Raw genomic sequence first — 19547 nt, 5'->3', positions numbered from 1 at the left:
ATAGAGAATGTTGAAATTTCACAATATCAAAAAAATGAGCAGTGGTTGTTTTAAAAAATATCCCTCACCCATCTGGTCTCATCTGTCCCTCATCTTGTGTATCTTCAACCATCACCCATCAGGCTTTGTCTCTGTGGTGGTACACCACCGGCCTACTGCAGGGGAAAACCTCTGTACCTACAGAAGTGTAAGGGGAGAGGACAACACCTGGCCGGCTGTCAATCAGTCGGCCTGAATGGATCAAGCCCCACTCGGTCGGGTGTCAATCAACCTCCGGGATATAAGCCTGCGCCGGCCTCCCAAGGCCTCACTCAGAGTTGCTGCAGCCACAGCCATCCTGGCTCTGTGGAAGTCTTTGTGGATTAAAGCCTGTTGTACAGTCTTTGTGTGTGCCTGATTCTAGCTAACAGTGCACCACAGTCTCCACTCTCCATTTGCCTATTTTTTTTTCCCTCAGAATCTACATCCAGACTATCTTTCGCTACTTTAGTTCTAACCCAAGATCTTGATCCAAAACATTGAGCATCCTATTTGTCTCTACAGATGTAACTTGACCCACTGAGATCTTCTAGCAGTTTGTTTTTACTTCATATTCCAGCATTGGTAGTTTCTTCTGTCAACATGGTAATTAAAAAATAGGTTATTTTACTACTTTTAGGTGGCATGCTTTTGTCTAATTCCTTTGATTTATATCAGTGTATTGTAAATTAAGATTCAAATTTTGAGAGCATTGGGGAAAAGCTAAAGTGTTTATAGGCAGGTTAGAAATTGCAGAAGCCCAATAGCCTGAATGCAGAAGACTAATAGCCGGAATATGCATAAGGTTGTCTGATCTCGGAAGCTAAGCAGGCTCAGGCCTGGTCAGTTCTTGGAGGGGAGGGAACTCCAGATGCTGAAGATTTTTGTGAGGGGCTCACGGTAGACAAAAGTCAAAGAATTTTATGTAACAATAATGGAATCTTTACTGTTACATGTAAATAATGGGAGCAGAAGAGGCCCGACAAAGTAAATTTTCTGGAGAATATATGATGGGCTTCTGAAAAAAAGAATTTTACATTTACAGCACAATTACAATGTTTCATGACTTTCAAGCTCCACATCAGCTCCTCCTGCTTATTTAATTTATCATTACTGACATGTCCTTTCTGGTGTGTACTTAGCTGTACTTTCTCAACTATCTACTATTTTCCTTCAGATGCTTGCTGAGTGAGAAGCTGAATTACTCTATAATTATTCAAAAAGAATTACTGAAGTCTATTTACCTATGATTCCTTAGCTATTTGTCTGGATTTTCCCAACCAACCCACACTTTTTTGGAAGATCTGGTAGAAAGGAAAATTGCACAGAGGAATGAAGTCACCTCCTCAGTTTCAGAACCAGCATGCAAATTAAGAAATGTATACCTGCACAGTGCTTGCAAATAGACAGTTCTCACTAATATTAAAGAAGGTGTATGCAGCATCTCTGTATATTTGGCTTGGCTGAAGATTGAAACAATTGAGAATAAAACCGAACCGTCAACAATAGAGGACAGACCCCAACAAGAGGGAAAATTTCTACAAGCAACTTACCACATTCATCTCTGTACATTAATTTATCTCTGGCAACACTCTCTCCTTTCTCGATCTTTGTTTCTCTCTGGGGAGACAAACTCTCTACAGACATTTCCCACAAACTTACCAACTCCCACTTTTACCTCAACGACACTTCTTTACACCCTGTCCCCTGAAAGGATTTCTTTTCTCTCAATTCCTCATCCTCCATTGCATCTATTCCCAGAATGAGATCCTCCATTCCAGATCCTCCGAGATGTCTTCTTCAAATACATGGCTTTTCTTTTACTTTCATGAACTCAGACCTTACCTACACCTCTATTTCTTGCTAATCTGCCCTGCTCCCACTTTTCCCCTTGATGCAACAAGGACAAGGTTTCCTCACCTACCTCTCCACCAGCATCCATATCCAACATTTTATCCTCTACAATTTCCACTACCTATGACGTGGTCCCACCACCAAGCACACCTTCCCTTCTCCTCCCCTCCTTGCCTTCTGTAGGGACTGCTCCCTCCATGATTTCATCATCCACTCACCTCTTCCCATTAATCACCCCTTTGATACCTACTTCTGTATCCGCAGGAAATACCATAGGATGTATGTGCCTATACCTTCTCCCTCATCACCATTTGGGGCCCCAAACAGTTCTTCCAAATGAAGCATGCTTCACTTGTGAATCTGCATGGGTCATCTACTGCATCTGGTGCTCCCATTGAAAGAACTGCTCATACAAACCCTCTGATACTCTACCATTTATTAAACAATATTTATAAATGTATATTTGTCCTGCTCATGTATTGTTTGCCTGAATGTGTGTTATGTCTGGATACGTGTTCATATATTTTTGTACTGTTTCCTCGGGCTGTACTGTACAGTCAGATGATAATAAATTTGAACTTGAAGCTACAATCCTCAATATCTTTAAGGTCAAGTGGAACAGATTCAGGAGCAAGATCTCCTCCAAGTTGCCAAAATGAATGAGGTATCCACTGCTGTACCTTTGTTTTTGGTTAAAATCATAGAAATCCTACTCAGTAACAACGGAGTGATTGTTTCACTTCACTGTCTCTGAGGGTCATAAGGATATCTCACCATCTTCTACTCAAGGGCATCTGGGAAAAGAGAAAAATAGTGTCTGCAATAAGACAATGAATGTCCTATCAACATATGTGTTATTAGATTTGTGTTATTTGCTAATTGTATTAATTGAATTCAGATTTTATTTTTACTCACAATGAATTTGAGTTTATCTAAAAACCAAAGACACTGCCTTACTTTTTGTGCATTGCCATTTTTATTTATAGTAATGTTGTAAGATGGTTATAATATGAATACTAGCATTATGCACTGCCGCAAAACACCAAGTTTTTTGACTTTTGAAAATAAATTCTGATTCTGACATATTCTAATCAAAGTCCCTTCTCTTCACCATCCCAGTATTTACTGACTGAATCTGCTTCATAATTTAAAAAAAATCATGCCAAAAGACCTCCCTGGTCCTCATTAATTTCTGTCTGAACTCAGCTGGATAAGGCCCCATCTTCTCTGAAATTGTCAGTGGACAAATTTATCTAGTTTTTGTGCTTTACTATGTCGTGATACTATGTCGTATAGTAATATCTAGGCTATTCTGGGATAACAATGAAGATTGTTATCATAGGGGCAAAGAATCAAGGGAGTTTCTGAAGTTTCTTCATAAGCACACTGAAGGTGACCATGCTGGACTTAGTTCAGGGAAATGAGGAACAAGTAGAGCAAGTATTGTGGTGAAAAATTTAGAAACAGTCCTCATAACATGATAGGATCGGGAATAACCACGATAAAGGAAAAAAGCTTCTCTGAGTTTAAAAGAGTCAACTGGAGACGGGCCAATTTTAATAGGATGACACCAGAACTAAGCTGGGTCAATTGAATTCAAAATTTGGCAGGCAAATCTGCAAGTAAATAATGGGAGTCTTTTTAGGTGTCCATGTTTCAGCCACAGTCCAGTTTATTTCCCATGAGGAATACAGTTGGAGAACTGAAAAACCAGAGCTCCTTGGCTGACCATAATCAGAGCAAAGTGTAACAGAAAAAAATAACACAAGAGGAAACCATGCTGAATGTTCAGACAGGAAGTTAAAATTTAAGTAAGGAAGGACAGAATTTGAGAAAAGACTAGTACCTAATGTAAAAGCCAACAATATTCTATTTGCACTTGAACAGGAAAAGGATTGTAAGAGGACACCAAATAGCAAATTTGCTTGCGAAGGCAGTGGACTTGGCTGAGTGCAGTGAACTGGAATTCACTCTCTGTGTGTTGTTCAGATGGCTGGCTCCACCCTCACCTACCCCAATACAAACCCTGGTTTTCCTGCCTTACCTCAGATTCATTGATTGTAAGCTATTAAAAGTGTGTTTGTACTCTCACAAGTCTCTGAGTGCAATCAGTCATATTACACTGAGGTACTAAATGAGTACTTTAAAATGAGAGCAAAAAGCTGGTAGACTCTCTGATAAAGAAAACACAGTTGAGATGGGCTAACATTGGATAAAGATGAGGCTGTGGTGGCGCACATCTCTCGTGGTGAACCGACCCCCACTTGTATCATAGCCATGGAAAGATGGTGCATCGAGGGTATCTCAGTGCTATGTGGCTCAGGCCACAGCGCGCACCTTGGGCAATGTGATGACGTCACCGCCCGTGCCGAGCGGAGATCACGCTACCCTTAAAGGGCACACGCGAAGTTCAAATAAATCAGTTCAACTGAAACCCCTCAGCGTCCTATGGTGTGTTTCAGTTTGTAACTGCCGCTACAAGGCAATGGAAAGGTTAGCTGCACTTAACAAAGCCCTTGACAAATGGCTCAAGCCCAAAATGTAGTTTACATATCTTTGCTACATTAAGAACTCTACATGTCCTGCTGAGTTAATCCAACACTTTTGTGTATTGAACTATAATCATAGCATCTGCAGGCATTCTTGTTTTTTTTAAAAACATTTTTATTTTTCACACTATTAACCATATTAACCAAAATGCACACAAACATTTCCCTCTTGAATATACACAGTGTAATTTTCTCCCCTTTTTCCCCCTTCCTTCCCTCCCTCCTTTGCACCCCCCTCCCTCCTTCCCACTCCCATCCCTACCCACTAAACATTCAATATATACAATACAATAAACCCATTAAACAATGTCATCACACAATGAAAATAAACAAGAAAATTGTGTCATCTACTTTTACACACTGGGTCAGTTCATTTCATCTTCTCATTCTATTATTTTCTCATTTTAAGCATTGGAGGTTCGCGGTAGACCCTCTCTGTTGTGTTCCATGTACGGTTCCCAAATTTGTTCGAATGCTGTGACTTTATTTTTTAAATTATATGTTATTTTTTCCATTGGAATACATAGCTAAGGCTATCATAATAAATCTTTTTTGTGCTTCATCCAAATTGAGGCCATATTACCTAGAAGAAAGATCTCTGGATTTTTTGGTATGTTGCTTTGTGTGATTTTATTTAATACCTGATTTAGATCTTCCCAAAACTTTTCCATTTTCTCACATGCCCAAATTGCATGTACTGTTGTTCCCGTTTCCTTCTTACAGCGAAAACATCTATCTGATACTGTTAAATAAATGCAGACAATCTTGTTTAACTTTATTTAGGAGCACTTAAAATGATTAACCACATGGTCTGGATTGGATGTATCTTACGTTGATGAAAAAATGAGGAGATGCAAGCCATGATCTGGCCAATGTTGCATTCTTTTTCAAAAAAGAATATAGGGATAAACCTCATGATTGCTAATTAGTCAGTTCAACCTCAGTGTTTAATAAGCAGGAAAACTATTAGTGGTGATCTCGACAAGTGTGAAAAGCAAAATGTAACCATATTTAATTTCATAAGAGCATTTTCCTGATATGATCCACTGACATCCAAAAGGTACTTGATGAGGGGTTGCTCAACAAGCTTTTCATCAAGAATAAAGACCATGGGTATAGTTAAACCTGCAGAAAAATTGCAATCAACTCATAGTAAATAAGCACAGTCGACACAATGACAGAAGTTTCTATCTCATATACTTCAAAGAAATAAGATACTTTTTAATGAATTTTTAAAATACGCTATGAGTTAAAGGAAATATTTAATGAACTTTTCATACAGACACAAGTCAAGTTTATTATCATCTGATTTTACAAGTGCAACCAGACAAAACAGCATTTTTTGATCCTCGGTGTAAAACACGCAGGCACACAACCATACGTAACTCACATGCAAACAATACGCATGCAGGGTAAATATTCTTATATACAAATAAATAAATAACTTGTTTCACATATATGAGAGTCTCGGATGATTGGTGTGAGCAGTTCCTTTCGTCATTCAGTATTCTCACTGCCTGTGAGAAGAAGCTGTTCCTCAGCCTGGTGATGCTGGCTGATACTCCTGTATCTCTTTCCTGAAGGGAACAGCTAAAAGATGCTGTGTGTGGGGTGGAATGGGTCCTGATTTTGTACATCCTCTTCAGACAATGATCTTATGGCCCTGTGGATTTACCTTCAATCCATCTTTGCAGCAACCTACCACACTGTGATGCAGCCGGTCAGGATGCTCTCGAAAGAGCTCCTGTAGAAGACTGACATGGTGGTGCACAATAACCTTGCCCTCTTCAGTCTTTTCAGGAAGTGCAGTCACTGTTGTGCCTTCCTGACAAGAGAGGAGATGTTGCATGCCCATGATAGGTAACTAGTTAAGTGGACTCCAAGGAACTTGGCGCTCTCCACTACAGAGTTGATGATGTGCAGTGGAGGCTGGTCACTCCTGGTCCTCCTGAAGTCCATAATCATCTACCTTATCTTGTCCATGTTGAGGCTCAGGTTGTTATTCTCTCACCACTGGAATATAACAAATTGATTTTTCTTTGGAAATGTTCCTTTGGAAATGTTAATGCTATTTTTTTTGCTGAAGTGAAGCACATTTATCAATTTTTACGAAAACAAAAGTAATATTGGTCAAAACATTAAAAAGAATGAACTTCAATTGAGAGGAGAGAAATAATTCACTGGCACAGGAATGGATTGGCAGCTGGTGATAGGCAGCTTTCAGGTCGATGGTTGAATAGATCCGATACTTCGCAATATCATTCACCATGTCCAAAATACGAGGGAGTGGTATGCATCAAGGTTAATGATTTGGCTATAGTCAATAACTAGCCTGGACTTGTATTCCCTCTTTACCACTTCCACTTGCGCTCTCCATAGACTGGTGCTAGATTTGACAATACCTTTATCCAGCATGTGTTGAGTCTCCGACTTTATAAACTCTCAGTCTGCTGCGTTGCGTCTCCTGCTCTTGGTAGCAATGGGTTTGAAGTCTGGGGACAGATTCAAGAAGAGAGAAGGGGGATCGATATTCAATGTGGAGAGGCTGCATGTGGATTCTGGTTTTGGGGGCCCTGTTTTGAACTGTTATAGGGGGGAGGGGACCAGGTCACGCTTTTAAGGTCACACAGGAAGTCCAGACCCCAAAACACCAGGGCACACAGTTCAGCAAGAATATACAAGTGAAATCTACAGAAGTCCCCCCTTCAAACGATGGGTGGACTATACAATGTTGTTGAAGATGCGTAGAATGTGAATGAGATGTGAGAAAAATGTGGTAATAAGGATACATCTTCAGATTGTACTTTTGCACTGCCTGTGAGTCTATGAAGCTTTCAATAAAGCCCATGTCAATTAGTCATTTAGTGGAATGTCCATTTACGTTCACAGTCACTATGGAGTTGCTGAGCTGATGAGGTCTGTCCTCATCTAGGATCATCGAGGCTAGGTCCCCAGAGACTCCATGCTCCTCACTCGAGTTGCCCCCACCGTCCTGTGTTTTCCAGTGTGGGTAAGATGGCGTCGACCTCGTGGCATGGAAAGATGGTCCCTCCCTTCTTCCTCCGATGATGATGGCACCAAGTTTGAATTTGGGTCAAGGCAAGATGGCCGCTGAGGCTTTTCGTGCCATTTTCTCACCGCCACCCTCCGTCGGCGTGTTGCGCAGCAAGCAGGTTTGGGTGAATTCGGGGCAGATGGCTTGGGGATGGAATGGGATCCGGGAGCAGTGCAGGATGTAGATTTCCCCGGGCTTCCCCTCACGCGACAAACCCTCACCCAATGTCATTTTTGCCACAGCTGGAACACACCGAGTCTTTTGCCGGGCAATGAGATCAGGGATGCTGGCTCTTGCCACAGATAAACATTCCCTGGTATGAGAAGCGGCAGCCATAAGGGCAGTGGTAGTGGGAGCAGCTGGTCTTGAAAGGGCTCACCTGGGTGGGCAAGCTCGCTGGCTTCGAAGTCATAATTCTCAAACTTGGCCTGTTCCAGCGATTTGGCCAGATCAATGTGGCTAGCTAGGTTCTTCTTTCCTAACTCGAATAGTCGCTGCATCATGTACCTTGAGCAGATCCCTGCGACTAGAGTGTTCTGGTCTGTTCTTCCTCATGAACACAGCCCACAAGCTGCTTCTTACCTGCACTTGGCAAGTGTCCACAGATCCAGCAGTTAGTCATCGAAGATCTCTCCTGGCTGCTGGTACATAGAGTGAGTCGGTGCCTCGCTAGGACTACGTTCTCTGACTTCAGGTACCTAGCCTTCAATGCCTCAATAGCAGCGTCATATGTAGAGCAGTCCCTGATGACTGTATACCCTTACATTCCTACCCTCGAAATGAGCGCAGACCTCTTAAGTTCCTTGGAGTTGGAAATTGTCTCTGGTCATGTTCAGATAGGCCTGGAAGCAGTCTAGCCAGTATGTGAACTCCTCAGCCGCGTGGGCGACAGAGGGTCTATTAGCAGTAGACCAGGCTTGAGAAGCACTTCCATCATTAGAGAATAAGCTAATAAAATTGTAGCGTGAATAAAAACTTTCACGACTGGAGGGAGAACATACACTTTTATTAGCTTATAACTAAGGGTAGGGATCAACAGTCATCTTCAGAAGGATTCTGGGTTTAGGCAGGAAACCAGGGGTATATGCGGGAAGATGGCGGTGGAGCTGAGAGGTGGGGCTAGCCATCAGCACAACACACTACAGTGAATCCCAGTTCACTGCACGGAGGGACGTGTGGCCTCTCCGGCTGGAAATCTGTTGGAATGTGGATTGTGGTGGTCATTATCAGAAGTCACCTCACCTGGCAATCAAGGGTTAGATCTGCCCACTTGTGAGGCTGATGTGTGATTGGCCCTTGCAGTTGATGAATCGTTAGATCTGTCCACAGACGAGGATGATGCGTGATTGGTCTCGCGCATCACATGAAAAAGACGAGCACCAGGAAAAGTCAAGGGAAGAAAACAGCCTGAGCACTGGCTGCCATGTCGTGACAAACCCATAAAACCCTGATATATGTCTTATACTTTTGTTGTAAGTGTCTTGAATGCTGTGTGTAACTGTGATTAGTAAAGTGTTAAATGTTGAGGGTGGGGGATGTGTGGAGGGACGGGGACAAAAAGAGCTTGAACTCTGCAGAAAACTTTGAATAAAACTGATAATTGTAAATTGTAGTCAATGCTGATACTGTTAACTTTGACACTGAGGTGCTAATAACTGAGTTTAAGTTTAGAAAATTAAAAATAAAATTTTCAGAAATAAAGAAAAAAGATAAGCTTTTAGACTCAAGACCATCACTGAAGTCCAGACTGTCAAACAAGGGCGGAGGGATGGGGGGGGGTGAACTGGAGGGATGACAGTGATGGGCTTGTCCTAGATCCCGGGCCACAGTCAATGCTGGAAACCAGATTTATTTGATATACTTGTTAGTTGTAATTAATTTACTATTCATTAATGTGCTCTGCCTGTGGGTGGATGTGCATTGTGTGTTTAACCCGCTCTTTCTCAATCAGGAGTTAAGAATGTTTGGCAGTGATTTATTTTCACCCGATGTGTAGTTATTTGTGTATTATTCTGGGTTAGTCTGTGTGAGTGTGTGGCTTTCTGTGAATTTCCCTGTGTGTAAATAAAGACCACTGTTTGTTAATAACACATGTCCAACCTTGATTCTCTTTGAACCTGTCGAACCTATTCTGAACACAACAGTGCAGGATAAACTTTAGCAACCTGAAAGGAAACTGCAGACAGAATTAAATCCATTATATGCTTTGGGACAGACTCTCCTGAGTGATGACCAGAATAGGTTCTGTTCAAAATGCTTCATAGTTAACATGAACCATACATGTGAGGAATAGAGCAATTTGCCTCCACGTGTTATAAGAAACTTGTTTGTATGACTATTGAAATGAGAGGGAATACAAACATGGCGCAGCTAGTAGAGCCACTACCTCACAGCTCCAGAGATCAAAGGTGTACGGCTACTGTGATTTGTTCCTTATGTATGTGGGTAGTAAAGTTGTTGAGAATGTGTGGAAAAAATAGTTACAGGGAAAAGTAAATGAGAGAATAAGATGGCAGAGGATGCAAGTTGAGAAAGGAACAACACAAAGGGTCATTTCTATTTGGGAAATAACATCACTTATTTCACTTGTATGTTTTTTCTATGTAATTACATGTGATATTGTGCAAATACAAGGAGAATCTATAAACTAAATTTAAGATCAGGATTTGAAATGTCTAGCAAAATTAACAAAAGGATCTGCAATAAATAAACAAAATAAATAAGTCTATGTTCCACTAAAGTCCTGAAAGTGACAAATTTCCCCTTACCTTTGGGAAAAGCTAATATCGTTGGTGACAATATTGGTCACTAACCAACATTATTTTCCTGCAACAAGAGTTTTTTTCCACATATCATTGTTAATGCTTGCATTTTCCTTAAATCCCTATTATTTGCCGTCCAGTGTTGAGGATTGGGTAGCAATGTGGCACAGATAATAGGGGTGTTTTTTCTTTGTTGAGTTAGTATATGGCTACGTGGGTTTCCTTCCAGTGCTCCAGTTTCCTCCCACACCCCAGGGTTAAATGTCCTGAAGGTGTAGGTGAGTGGTAGAATATGGGGGAGATTGATGAGAAAGTGAGAAGAATGAAAATGGGGTTATTATAGGATTAGTGCAAAGGGATATTTGATGGTGGGCTGAAGGGCTTGCTTCTGAGCTCTCTATAACCATGATACTATGACTCTATTCATTCTTGCCATTGCTGATCTTAAAATTCATCTTTGAAAGACTAACTTCCTGAATTAACATGTCAAGACGCTCCAATGAACACAAAATAGATGTGATCCAGAGTGTGCCTCTCATATCTTTTCTGGTGGTTGACCAATAATGATTTATTCTGCAATCATTTAAGTTTGCCAGACCACTGTCAAATGGACTGAGGCTACAAAAAAACAAGTGCAAAAGCAGAAACACATACCAAGGTCATTAGATAGTTCTAGATATAGCATTCCACTTCAAATCTACTGCTTCTCATTAAAACCCAGCTGCTGTTTTATGCCGAGATGTCCAGAAAATAAAATTACTTGTGGAACTTGTCTTGAGAATTCTGTCTGGCGGTGAAGATGAATGATGGCATTCATTAGCCATGTTTGGGCAGTTCAATATTTCACCTTTATCATTGGTCTGAAGTGGCTTGCTCGTGCAGGAATCCTCTATCTTCTGACCGCACAGTAAAACATTTCGTTTTTTTTCTTTGCAAGACTGAACTATTGGACTGCACTGAGGCTTGAATATGTGTGGCAAATCCCCAAGGGAAACTACCTGGCTTTCCATGGCTGTTATTATTTTATTCAGGAAACCCATTGCCATCTTAATGTTTTCCAAATTCCAGGATCATGGTAATTTGTAGATGTTTAGATTTTGATTTCACTAAAGCTGAAGAACTCTAACTAAATTTTCTGCTTACACTCTTTATCAAGTTATTGCAAGTCTATTGCTTAGCTTTAATTTCCTCAGTATACTGCTTTTAAGGCAACTGTGAAGAGCACCCTCTCAATGAGGCTTCTATTTACTCAGATTCCTTTCTCTTCTTCAAATAATCTTCAAATATCTATTGGGAAATCTCTTATGCACACATTATTATTTATTTCTTCATAGCAAGTTCCCATAACCAGACAGGCTTTGGGTTACATTAAGACATAGAAGGTCAACAGCAAGACAGAGAGTAAAACTTCAGAGAAACTCAGTGGTTAATGATATAGCTAAGCCCACAGTTCGAATAGACAAAATTAGGAACCTTATATAGCAAAGATAAAAATATATAACCATTGTTTCAGGATTGAGCCCTTCAAGCTCGAAACGTTGGTTATGTATCTTTATCTTTGCTATATAAAGTACATTGTTTGACCTGCTGAGTTTCTCCAGCATTGTGTTTTTACTTCATCCATAGGGTTTGCAGAATTTCATGTTTTACCCCAGCATTAGGGACCTTCAGCATGCAACAGTCTTTGGATACGTAGGTAGAATCAACAATGATGAACTAAAAATTATCACATTAATGCAGATGGTGAAATTAAATTGTGATTATACACAAGATTGCACATTATATTTTATTATTGATCCATAGATAGAAACAACTGCAAAGGAATGGGCTTCGCACCTTGGTTGAACAAATAACTTTGGTGGGATAATGATATCACTTCTCTGAGGAGAAGTGGCAAGAAATGCTAACTTAGCAATTAAGAAGCATGGAGGGGTTCTCTAGGGAAATGTCATTTGTCACATGTCAGATACTAGTAAACCATTGAGCTCCTGTGCACTTCCATTTCCTTAGGTTCATGAAGGCAGCAACCAAAAAAAAAATCTTTATCAGTGGGGATGAACCACTATGGTTAAATTAGAGGACTAGCTAAAAAGGTCTGGATTATTGATCCAATTATCCACAAATCCCAAATGTGAATGATTCTGAACTGCTCTCTGAAATAATAAGCATTTTAATTGGAATGGGCAATGAATACTGGCCCTGCCAGCAATGTCTATAGGCCTGGAATTTCAAAAGTGATGTTTTTGGCATATTGGCTTTCATTAAATCAAATTATTGAGAATAGGAGTTGGAATGTTATGGTAAAGTTGTATAAGACATTGGTGAGGCCAAATTTGGAATATTGTGTGCAGTTTTGATCACCTAACTACAGGAAAGATATCCATAAGATAGAAAGAGTGCAGAGAAGATTTACTAGGACACTGCCTGGCCTTCAGGAACTGAATTACAGGGAAAGGTTAAACAGGTTAGGACTTTATTCCCTGGAGCGTAGAAGACTGAGGGGAGATTTGATAGAGGTATTTAAAATGATGAGGTGGATAGACAGAATTAATGTAGATTGGCTTTTTCCACTGAGGTTAGGTGAGATACAAACCAGAGGACATGGGTTAAGAGTGAGGGTTAGGTGAGATACAAACCAGAGGACATGGGTTAAAAGTGAAAGGGCAAAGGTTTAGGGGGAACATAAGGGGAAGCTTCTTCACAGAGAGTGATGGGAGTGTGGAATGAGCTGCTATATGAAGTGGCGAATGCAGGCTCAATGTTATAATTTAAGAAGAATTCAGACAGGTACATGGATGGGAGTGGTATGGAGGGCTATGGACTGGGTTCTGGTCAATGGAACTAGGCAAAGAAAAATGGTTCTGCATAGACTAGAATGGCCGAAGGGGCCTGTTTCTGAGCTGTAATCTTCTACGGTTCTTTGGTTCTACCCTCTTGGCTGGGTGCAGAGGCTTTCTGTATGTATATTCCTTAAAGGATATGGAAACAGTGCATTTGAAAAACTATATCATGATGTTCTGTAATGTGTATGTCACATGTTGGGCGAGCAGCAGTGATATCAACTGGCATGTGATTGGTATCTCCAACTGCAATTGTGGTGCGATTGGCACTTGAAAAATGGATTAGTTTCAAAGTACCAGAGCAGGCCTTTCTTAATTTGGATAGTTTATGTCAATCATCCTCAGGGCTAACACAGTGCATGGGATTAATCAATACGAAATGAAGGAAGAGATACTGGGATAAATAAAAGAGTAAAGCAAACAGAAAGATAAAGTTAGAAGGAAGAAAAACAATGCAGAGATTTGGTGGAAACATGATACAGACTGAAAATGCATGGAAGGTAAGAGAAAGGGGAGAAATAATAGAAGAGGGATGGGATGGCGCAAAGAGAGAGAGGCAGGGTTGTCAACAGCCCTGTTTTGGACAGGATACCACTTACTTAAGTAAGAAAATGGATATCTGGCACTAAAGTATGTTTTTTCCAAATCCAAGCTTTTGACCTAAAAAGATTGGCTCTCAAGGTATAGGAAGGTGAATGAATTGAGGACAATGATTGTTCCAGAGCCTACAGGCGGATAAAATAGTCAGGATTTTGAAGTCATCAGTGGAAACTGCCACCTTGCTATTGACCTCTGAAATATGTTGACATTTACCCCAGAATTTATCCTGACAGTGGGAACTTCTGGGATACTGACCTAAACATAATTTTACAACACCAGCCTGCTCATGACATACTCCTCTAATTTGAAATGCAAAGTCAGCAAATCCAGCTCCATTGGTAGGGTGATTAAGTTCTTGCATGATTAAGGGACCAGGCTGGAGGAGCACTGGTGACTTCCAGGATTAGCATATTACAAAATATTGGAAAGGGCAAAACCATGAATGGCTTAACTGGAAATCAGTGTAGGTCAGCAAGCACAGGAGTAATGGGCGGACTTCGTGTGACAGAAGGTGACCCAAGACAGGGTGTTTAGAGGGGAAGACTTGTGTGACAGAAGGCCACTTGTTAACTCTAAAGTGGGCTTGAACCTTGTGTAGTGACTAGGAGGTCACTGGGTGAAAATTCCCGAGAAGAAAACAAAGGTGGTTGTTGTCACATTCAAAACTCAGGAAAGTCGTAAGTCTATAGTGAATGCAAGTTTACAGTGAATGTAAGTCTACAGTGACCATGGCCATCAGTCTACAGGTCCAACTAGAAGACCAGCATGCAACCAAACTAAGAAGCTTAAGCCTGAAAACCAGACTCTGTGAGCTGTTCCTTTTTGACTGACGGACTTGACATGACTGACTTGAGGTTTTGTTTTGGGAGTTTTCTTTTGGGGCATTTTGAACTTGGACTGTAATGGTTTGGGTATTTTTCCTACATACACCTTGTAAACATCTGTTGGTAATGTAGAGTTTCCATAAAGGCTTATGTTTGGGGGTTAAGTTTATTGAGGTAATTCTAGCCAGGCTCTGGGGAGGCTGTGTGCCAGAGTGTTCAATCAACACAATGTCCTCATATCTACAAAGCTGAACGACTACAGAATGATGGTTATCCCTTCTCTCCTATACGGATGTGAGACCTGGACTCTGTACCAACATTACATCAAACAACTGGAGAAATTCATCTTTGGCAAAAGCTGCACAAAAATATGTTTTCTTTGAATCAATGAAGAACCAATGTAATTTGTTGATAAATTTTGTCTTAAAGTTAACCCTTCTGTTTGTGCATCTCTCCATTGCTGTTGGTGAAACGTAACCCTTGATACTCTTACTAGGCAGGGAAAGTGAGACACTTTGGGAGAGTTGCCCCGGTGATGAACGGCATCAGTCTCTTCTTTGTTATTATCAAATTAAATTGATGTGGTATGATTCTTTTGGGAAGAATTTGTTTCTTCCAAAAGAGTCGAAATTTAGAATGATGGTTCGTGATGGAGGAAAGAAAGGATTTATATCTGAAATATATAAATTATTGCAACAGAAAATGTCTAAAATTGATTTGCATAAATCAAGACTGAAATGGGAAAAGGATTTGGGAATTGATTTGGATAGAGATAATTGAAAAACTATTTGTAATGATAGTATGACAAAAATCATTAATGTCTGGTATAGACGGAAATTTCGTTTGAAAAGATATAATTTGATTTTTTTTCTGATTTGTGTTTCAATGTAACAGACAGAAGGGTACGTTTTTGCATTCATTATGGTCTTATGACAAGTCTTGTGTTAAGGATTATTTACAGAATGTTTTGAAATTAAAACTTTCTTTAGATTCAATTAAAAAAAAAATCGGTGATATAAGTGAAATTTGTTTGGTTTTTAGATTGGATAAATTTCAAGTAGCTTTTTTGAGGTTGGCTTTGGCAGTGGCAAGGGAAAGATCAGATGGAACTTAATTTAGAGAGATGGCATTCAGAATGAAGGTCTTGTATTCTTTTGGAAAAAATAACGTATAATTTGAGAGATAAAAGTTATATTTTCAGGAAGATTTAGAGCCCTTATTTGGATTATTTCAATTGGAAACTGAAGACTTTGTTCCCTCATTCCACGAGATATTAATTCTTATTTAAGTTTTTTCTCCATTTTTCTATTTCTTTATTAGGGGTAGTTGGGGTAAGTAGGGTGGAGATGGGAGGAGAGGGTGTATTATTGTTGAGGTTAGGGGTGGATGGAGGGTTTACCATGTTAAATTTGAAGTTATATATGTATTATTAAATTATTGGTGTAAGCGTGGTTGATTATAATTTAAATATTCAGAAAAGTAAGAGTTAATTCATCAAAATAGAATAATAGACAGTGGAATTTGCCACGACCAAAGTTAGCTGAAATGAGCAGAATTAATGCATTTAAGGGGAGAAGATAGACAGATATATGCAGCAGAAAGAAATGACATTAAGGTGAAAGAGGGGTGGAAGGAAGCTCATTTGAGAATCAAATAGAGCTGAAATTGACTCTTCAGTCATGCCCATCTATGACTATTCATTCATCAGCACTTCTACACCGTAATAGATCCAGTGTGTGTCCATAACCTGCTTAAATATTGCCTAGTGCCCGCCAAACTCATTTCTTTATCCCCTCTAAACATCCCCTCAAACTCATCCCCTCTAAACATTCTCAACTTAAACCTGTCCCACTGATTACAGATACCTCTGCAATGGGAAACAGTTCACTACTCCCTAGCCTACAAATGCCCTTCATTATTTTGTATATTTCTATCAGGTCTGCCTTCAGCCTTTGCTGTTCCAACATCAACAAACTCAGCCAACACACTCTCTCTTCTCATATGGGGGACACTCCATCAAAGGGGGACATTCCTTTCATATGATGGCAACCAAAACTGAACCCAATATTTCAGATGTAGCCTCATCAATATTTTATAAAGCTGTTCCATTATTTCTCAGTTCTTATCCCCCAGCGAATGAAACCTATATCCAATAGCTCTTCATTACCATCCTACTTATCACTGCTGTCACATTTAGCATTCATTAGATTTGAACTTTGATTTATACACCAAGATTTCTCTGTTCACCATTACCATGGCCATTGATTACATTCTCTTCTCATTTGACTTGCCAAAATGCATCACTTCATTCATCAGGATCCAATTCTACCTGTCACTCTCTGTCAAATTACTATGTGATCAATACCTTTTGACAGCCTGTATCTATGCTCCCCATTATTGACAAATGAACTAAGTTTTGCATGTGTAACACACTTACTAATCATACCATCTCAATTAACATCAAGGTTGATATAACAAAGGGTGAGGAAGGACTCAGACCCAAAACATCAACTGACTTTTACTTCCTAAGGATCTACATGACTGCTGAGTTTCTCCAGCATTTTTGTGTACTATCCTGGACCCCAGTGTCTGCAAATTTTCTTGTTCATAATTGGCTTATCATTGCTTTGCTTCTTGCATAAAGAAATCACTTTGTGTGGGGCATAAACACCAGCCAGTTGGCCTGGATGGTTTAATTCTGTGTTGTAAACCATACATGATCTGCTGAGTTTTTCCAGCATGTTTGGGTACTGCACTGGACCCCAGCATCTGATGATTTTCTTGTTTATAACCTGGTTTACTCCTGATTCCCCTCTTGAATAAAGGAATAATTTTATGTGGGGTATAAACAGCCAGTGGGTCTAAATAGTTTACTTCAGTGCTGTAACCCATATATTAATGATTACACAAACATTAAAGTACACATATGCAGAATATTCTGGCAGAATTGTCAACCTATATAGAAATTAATTCATTTGTTTGTTCTGCAATGTCTACATGAACTTTCCACATGGAAGCAGAAGATAGATAAAATAAAACAATAAATGCAGTTGTAGCGGCTACTACGGTAGAGCTACTAATGAAATACAAACACACACCAGAGTAGTCAACTCAAGACTGGTTTATTGAAGCTTTACAAGCAGCTTTTATTCCCTGCCTGTTCCGGGCTCCACATGGACCTTGTTAAGGGACGGCTGCTGGTCTACGGGACCAGTAATTTTAAATTGAGACTTGTTAACATCCCATGCCTTTCAGCAGGAACCCAGTGATCAACGTGCCGTCCCTCGGCACTCAGTACCACTAGCATGCCAGCCCTTAGGTAAGTCCGTGCACTGTACTGACGGTGGCGGTTCGCATTACCGCACTGAGTGCCCGCTCAGCCTGCTACACAGCTGCTACACAGTAGTGATTTGTTTTTCTCTTATATAAGCATTTCCAACTGATCATTTTTTATCCTTGATCAAGTCCATGTGTGATGAAACCAAATCACTGAACATCACACTTCTGCACAGTACCATAGACAGTATCAGAATTTAAAAAAAAAACAAGCATCCTTTGTAGAAATAACTTGAAAAAATAAGGTCCAAAAATGTTGAAAAATTGCAGTTCCTTTACTTCCAAGACAGATAATTTTACAAAGAAGGTATTTATATGTGTACCATTTGAGGGTCGATAGATAGATAGCAAATGAAGAATAAAGAAATGTCACATCTTCATATCATCAAAAATTTTAACAGTAATCGCTTATCCCTTAAACCTGCTCTCCCTGCTATACATCTATGACTGTGTGGTTCAGTACAATAAAACAATCTACAAATTTGCTGACAATATTATGGTAGTGGGTGGTAGAACAAGGGGGGATGGGTCAGCCTACAGGAGGGAGATTGAAAACTTGGCTGAATGGTGCACCAACAACAACCACACACTCATTGTCACCAAAACCAAGGAGCTGATTGTTGATTTCAGGAAGGGGCAACCAGAGGAGTTCGATCATTGGGGGATAAGAGGAGGAGGGTTCTTGGGAGTCATTATCTCTGAGTATCTTTCCTGGACCCAACACACAAATGGCATAGTGAAGAAAGGACGTTAACAGCTCCACTTGCTTGGGAGTTTGTGGAAGTTTAGTATGATATCAGAAACTTTGGCAAATTTCTACAGATGTACAGTGGAAAGTGTCCTGACCAGATGCATCAATCAAGGTCTGGTATGGGGACACCAATACCCCTAAGTGTGAAGCCATGCAAAAGGTAGTGGGCACAGCCTAGGACATCACAGGCAAAATCCTCCCCACCATCAAGATAATCTACAGGAAACACTCTGTCAGAAAGCAGCAGCAATCATTAAGGATCCACACCACCCAGCACACACTCTGCCTCACTTCTACCATCAGGAAAGTGGTATAGGTGCCATAAGACTCGCACCACCAGGTTCAGGAACAGCTGTTACCCCTCCACCATCAGACTCCTCAATGACAAACTCAATCAGGAACACATTTAAGGACTTACTTTTGCACATTATTCATTTTTTTCTCTCTGCATTCCAGTTTGATGTCATTTTTTAAATGTTTTTGTTGACTGCATATTTTTTGCACTATCAATAAGTGGTAATTTAGATCCAATAATGTCACCAAGTTTGCAGATGAAACACCAGTAGTTGGCCTCACCACCAACAATGAGTCACACTAGAGAGAAGAGGAAGAAAATCTCATGTGACAGTAACAGAGTCTTAACGTGGACAAGATGAAGGAGATGATCGTGGACTTCAGGAGGATGAGGAATATCCATACTCCACTACACATTAACAATTCTACAGTAGACAGAGTGGAGAGCACCAAGCTCCTTGGAGTTCACTTAACTAGCGACCTATCGTGGACACTCAACATCTCCTCACTTGTCAGGAAGGCGCAAAAGTCAGAAGACTTAAGCGGGCAAGGCTACCGGCCACCACTATGTCAACCTTTTAAAGGAGCTCTATCAAAAGCATCCTGGTCAGATGCATCACCCTGTGGTAGGGTTGCTGAACAAAGATCAGAGGTCAATCCATGG

At 40.3% G+C, this 19547-nt stretch overlaps 1 protein-coding gene across 23 annotated transcripts in view; it reads right to left on the bottom strand.

The window, feature by feature from the left end:
* Positions 1–19547, bottom strand: part of LOC138762132 (kalirin-like) — an 873682-nt gene that overhangs the window by 187505 nt on the left and 666630 nt on the right. The window contains exon 36 of one of the 23 annotated variants that reach the window (XM_069935573.1): positions 4688–5546. The exons of the other annotated variants lie outside the window; for them this stretch is intronic. Coding sequence (XP_069791674.1) covers positions 5541–5546 — 6 coding nt within the window. The 3' untranslated portion in view covers positions 4688–5540. Of the gene's footprint in view, positions 1–4687; positions 5547–19547 lie in introns of those variants that run through there. 23 annotated transcript variants of the gene reach the window in all.

The sequence above is a fragment of the Narcine bancroftii genome, chromosome 4, assembly GCF_036971445.1.
Source record: "Narcine bancroftii isolate sNarBan1 chromosome 4, sNarBan1.hap1, whole genome shotgun sequence".
Classification (NCBI taxonomy): Eukaryota; Metazoa; Chordata; class Chondrichthyes; order Torpediniformes; family Narcinidae; genus Narcine; species Narcine bancroftii.
The sequence above is the reverse complement of the archived record's forward strand: the minus strand, read 5'-3'. Positions and strand labels throughout refer to the sequence as shown.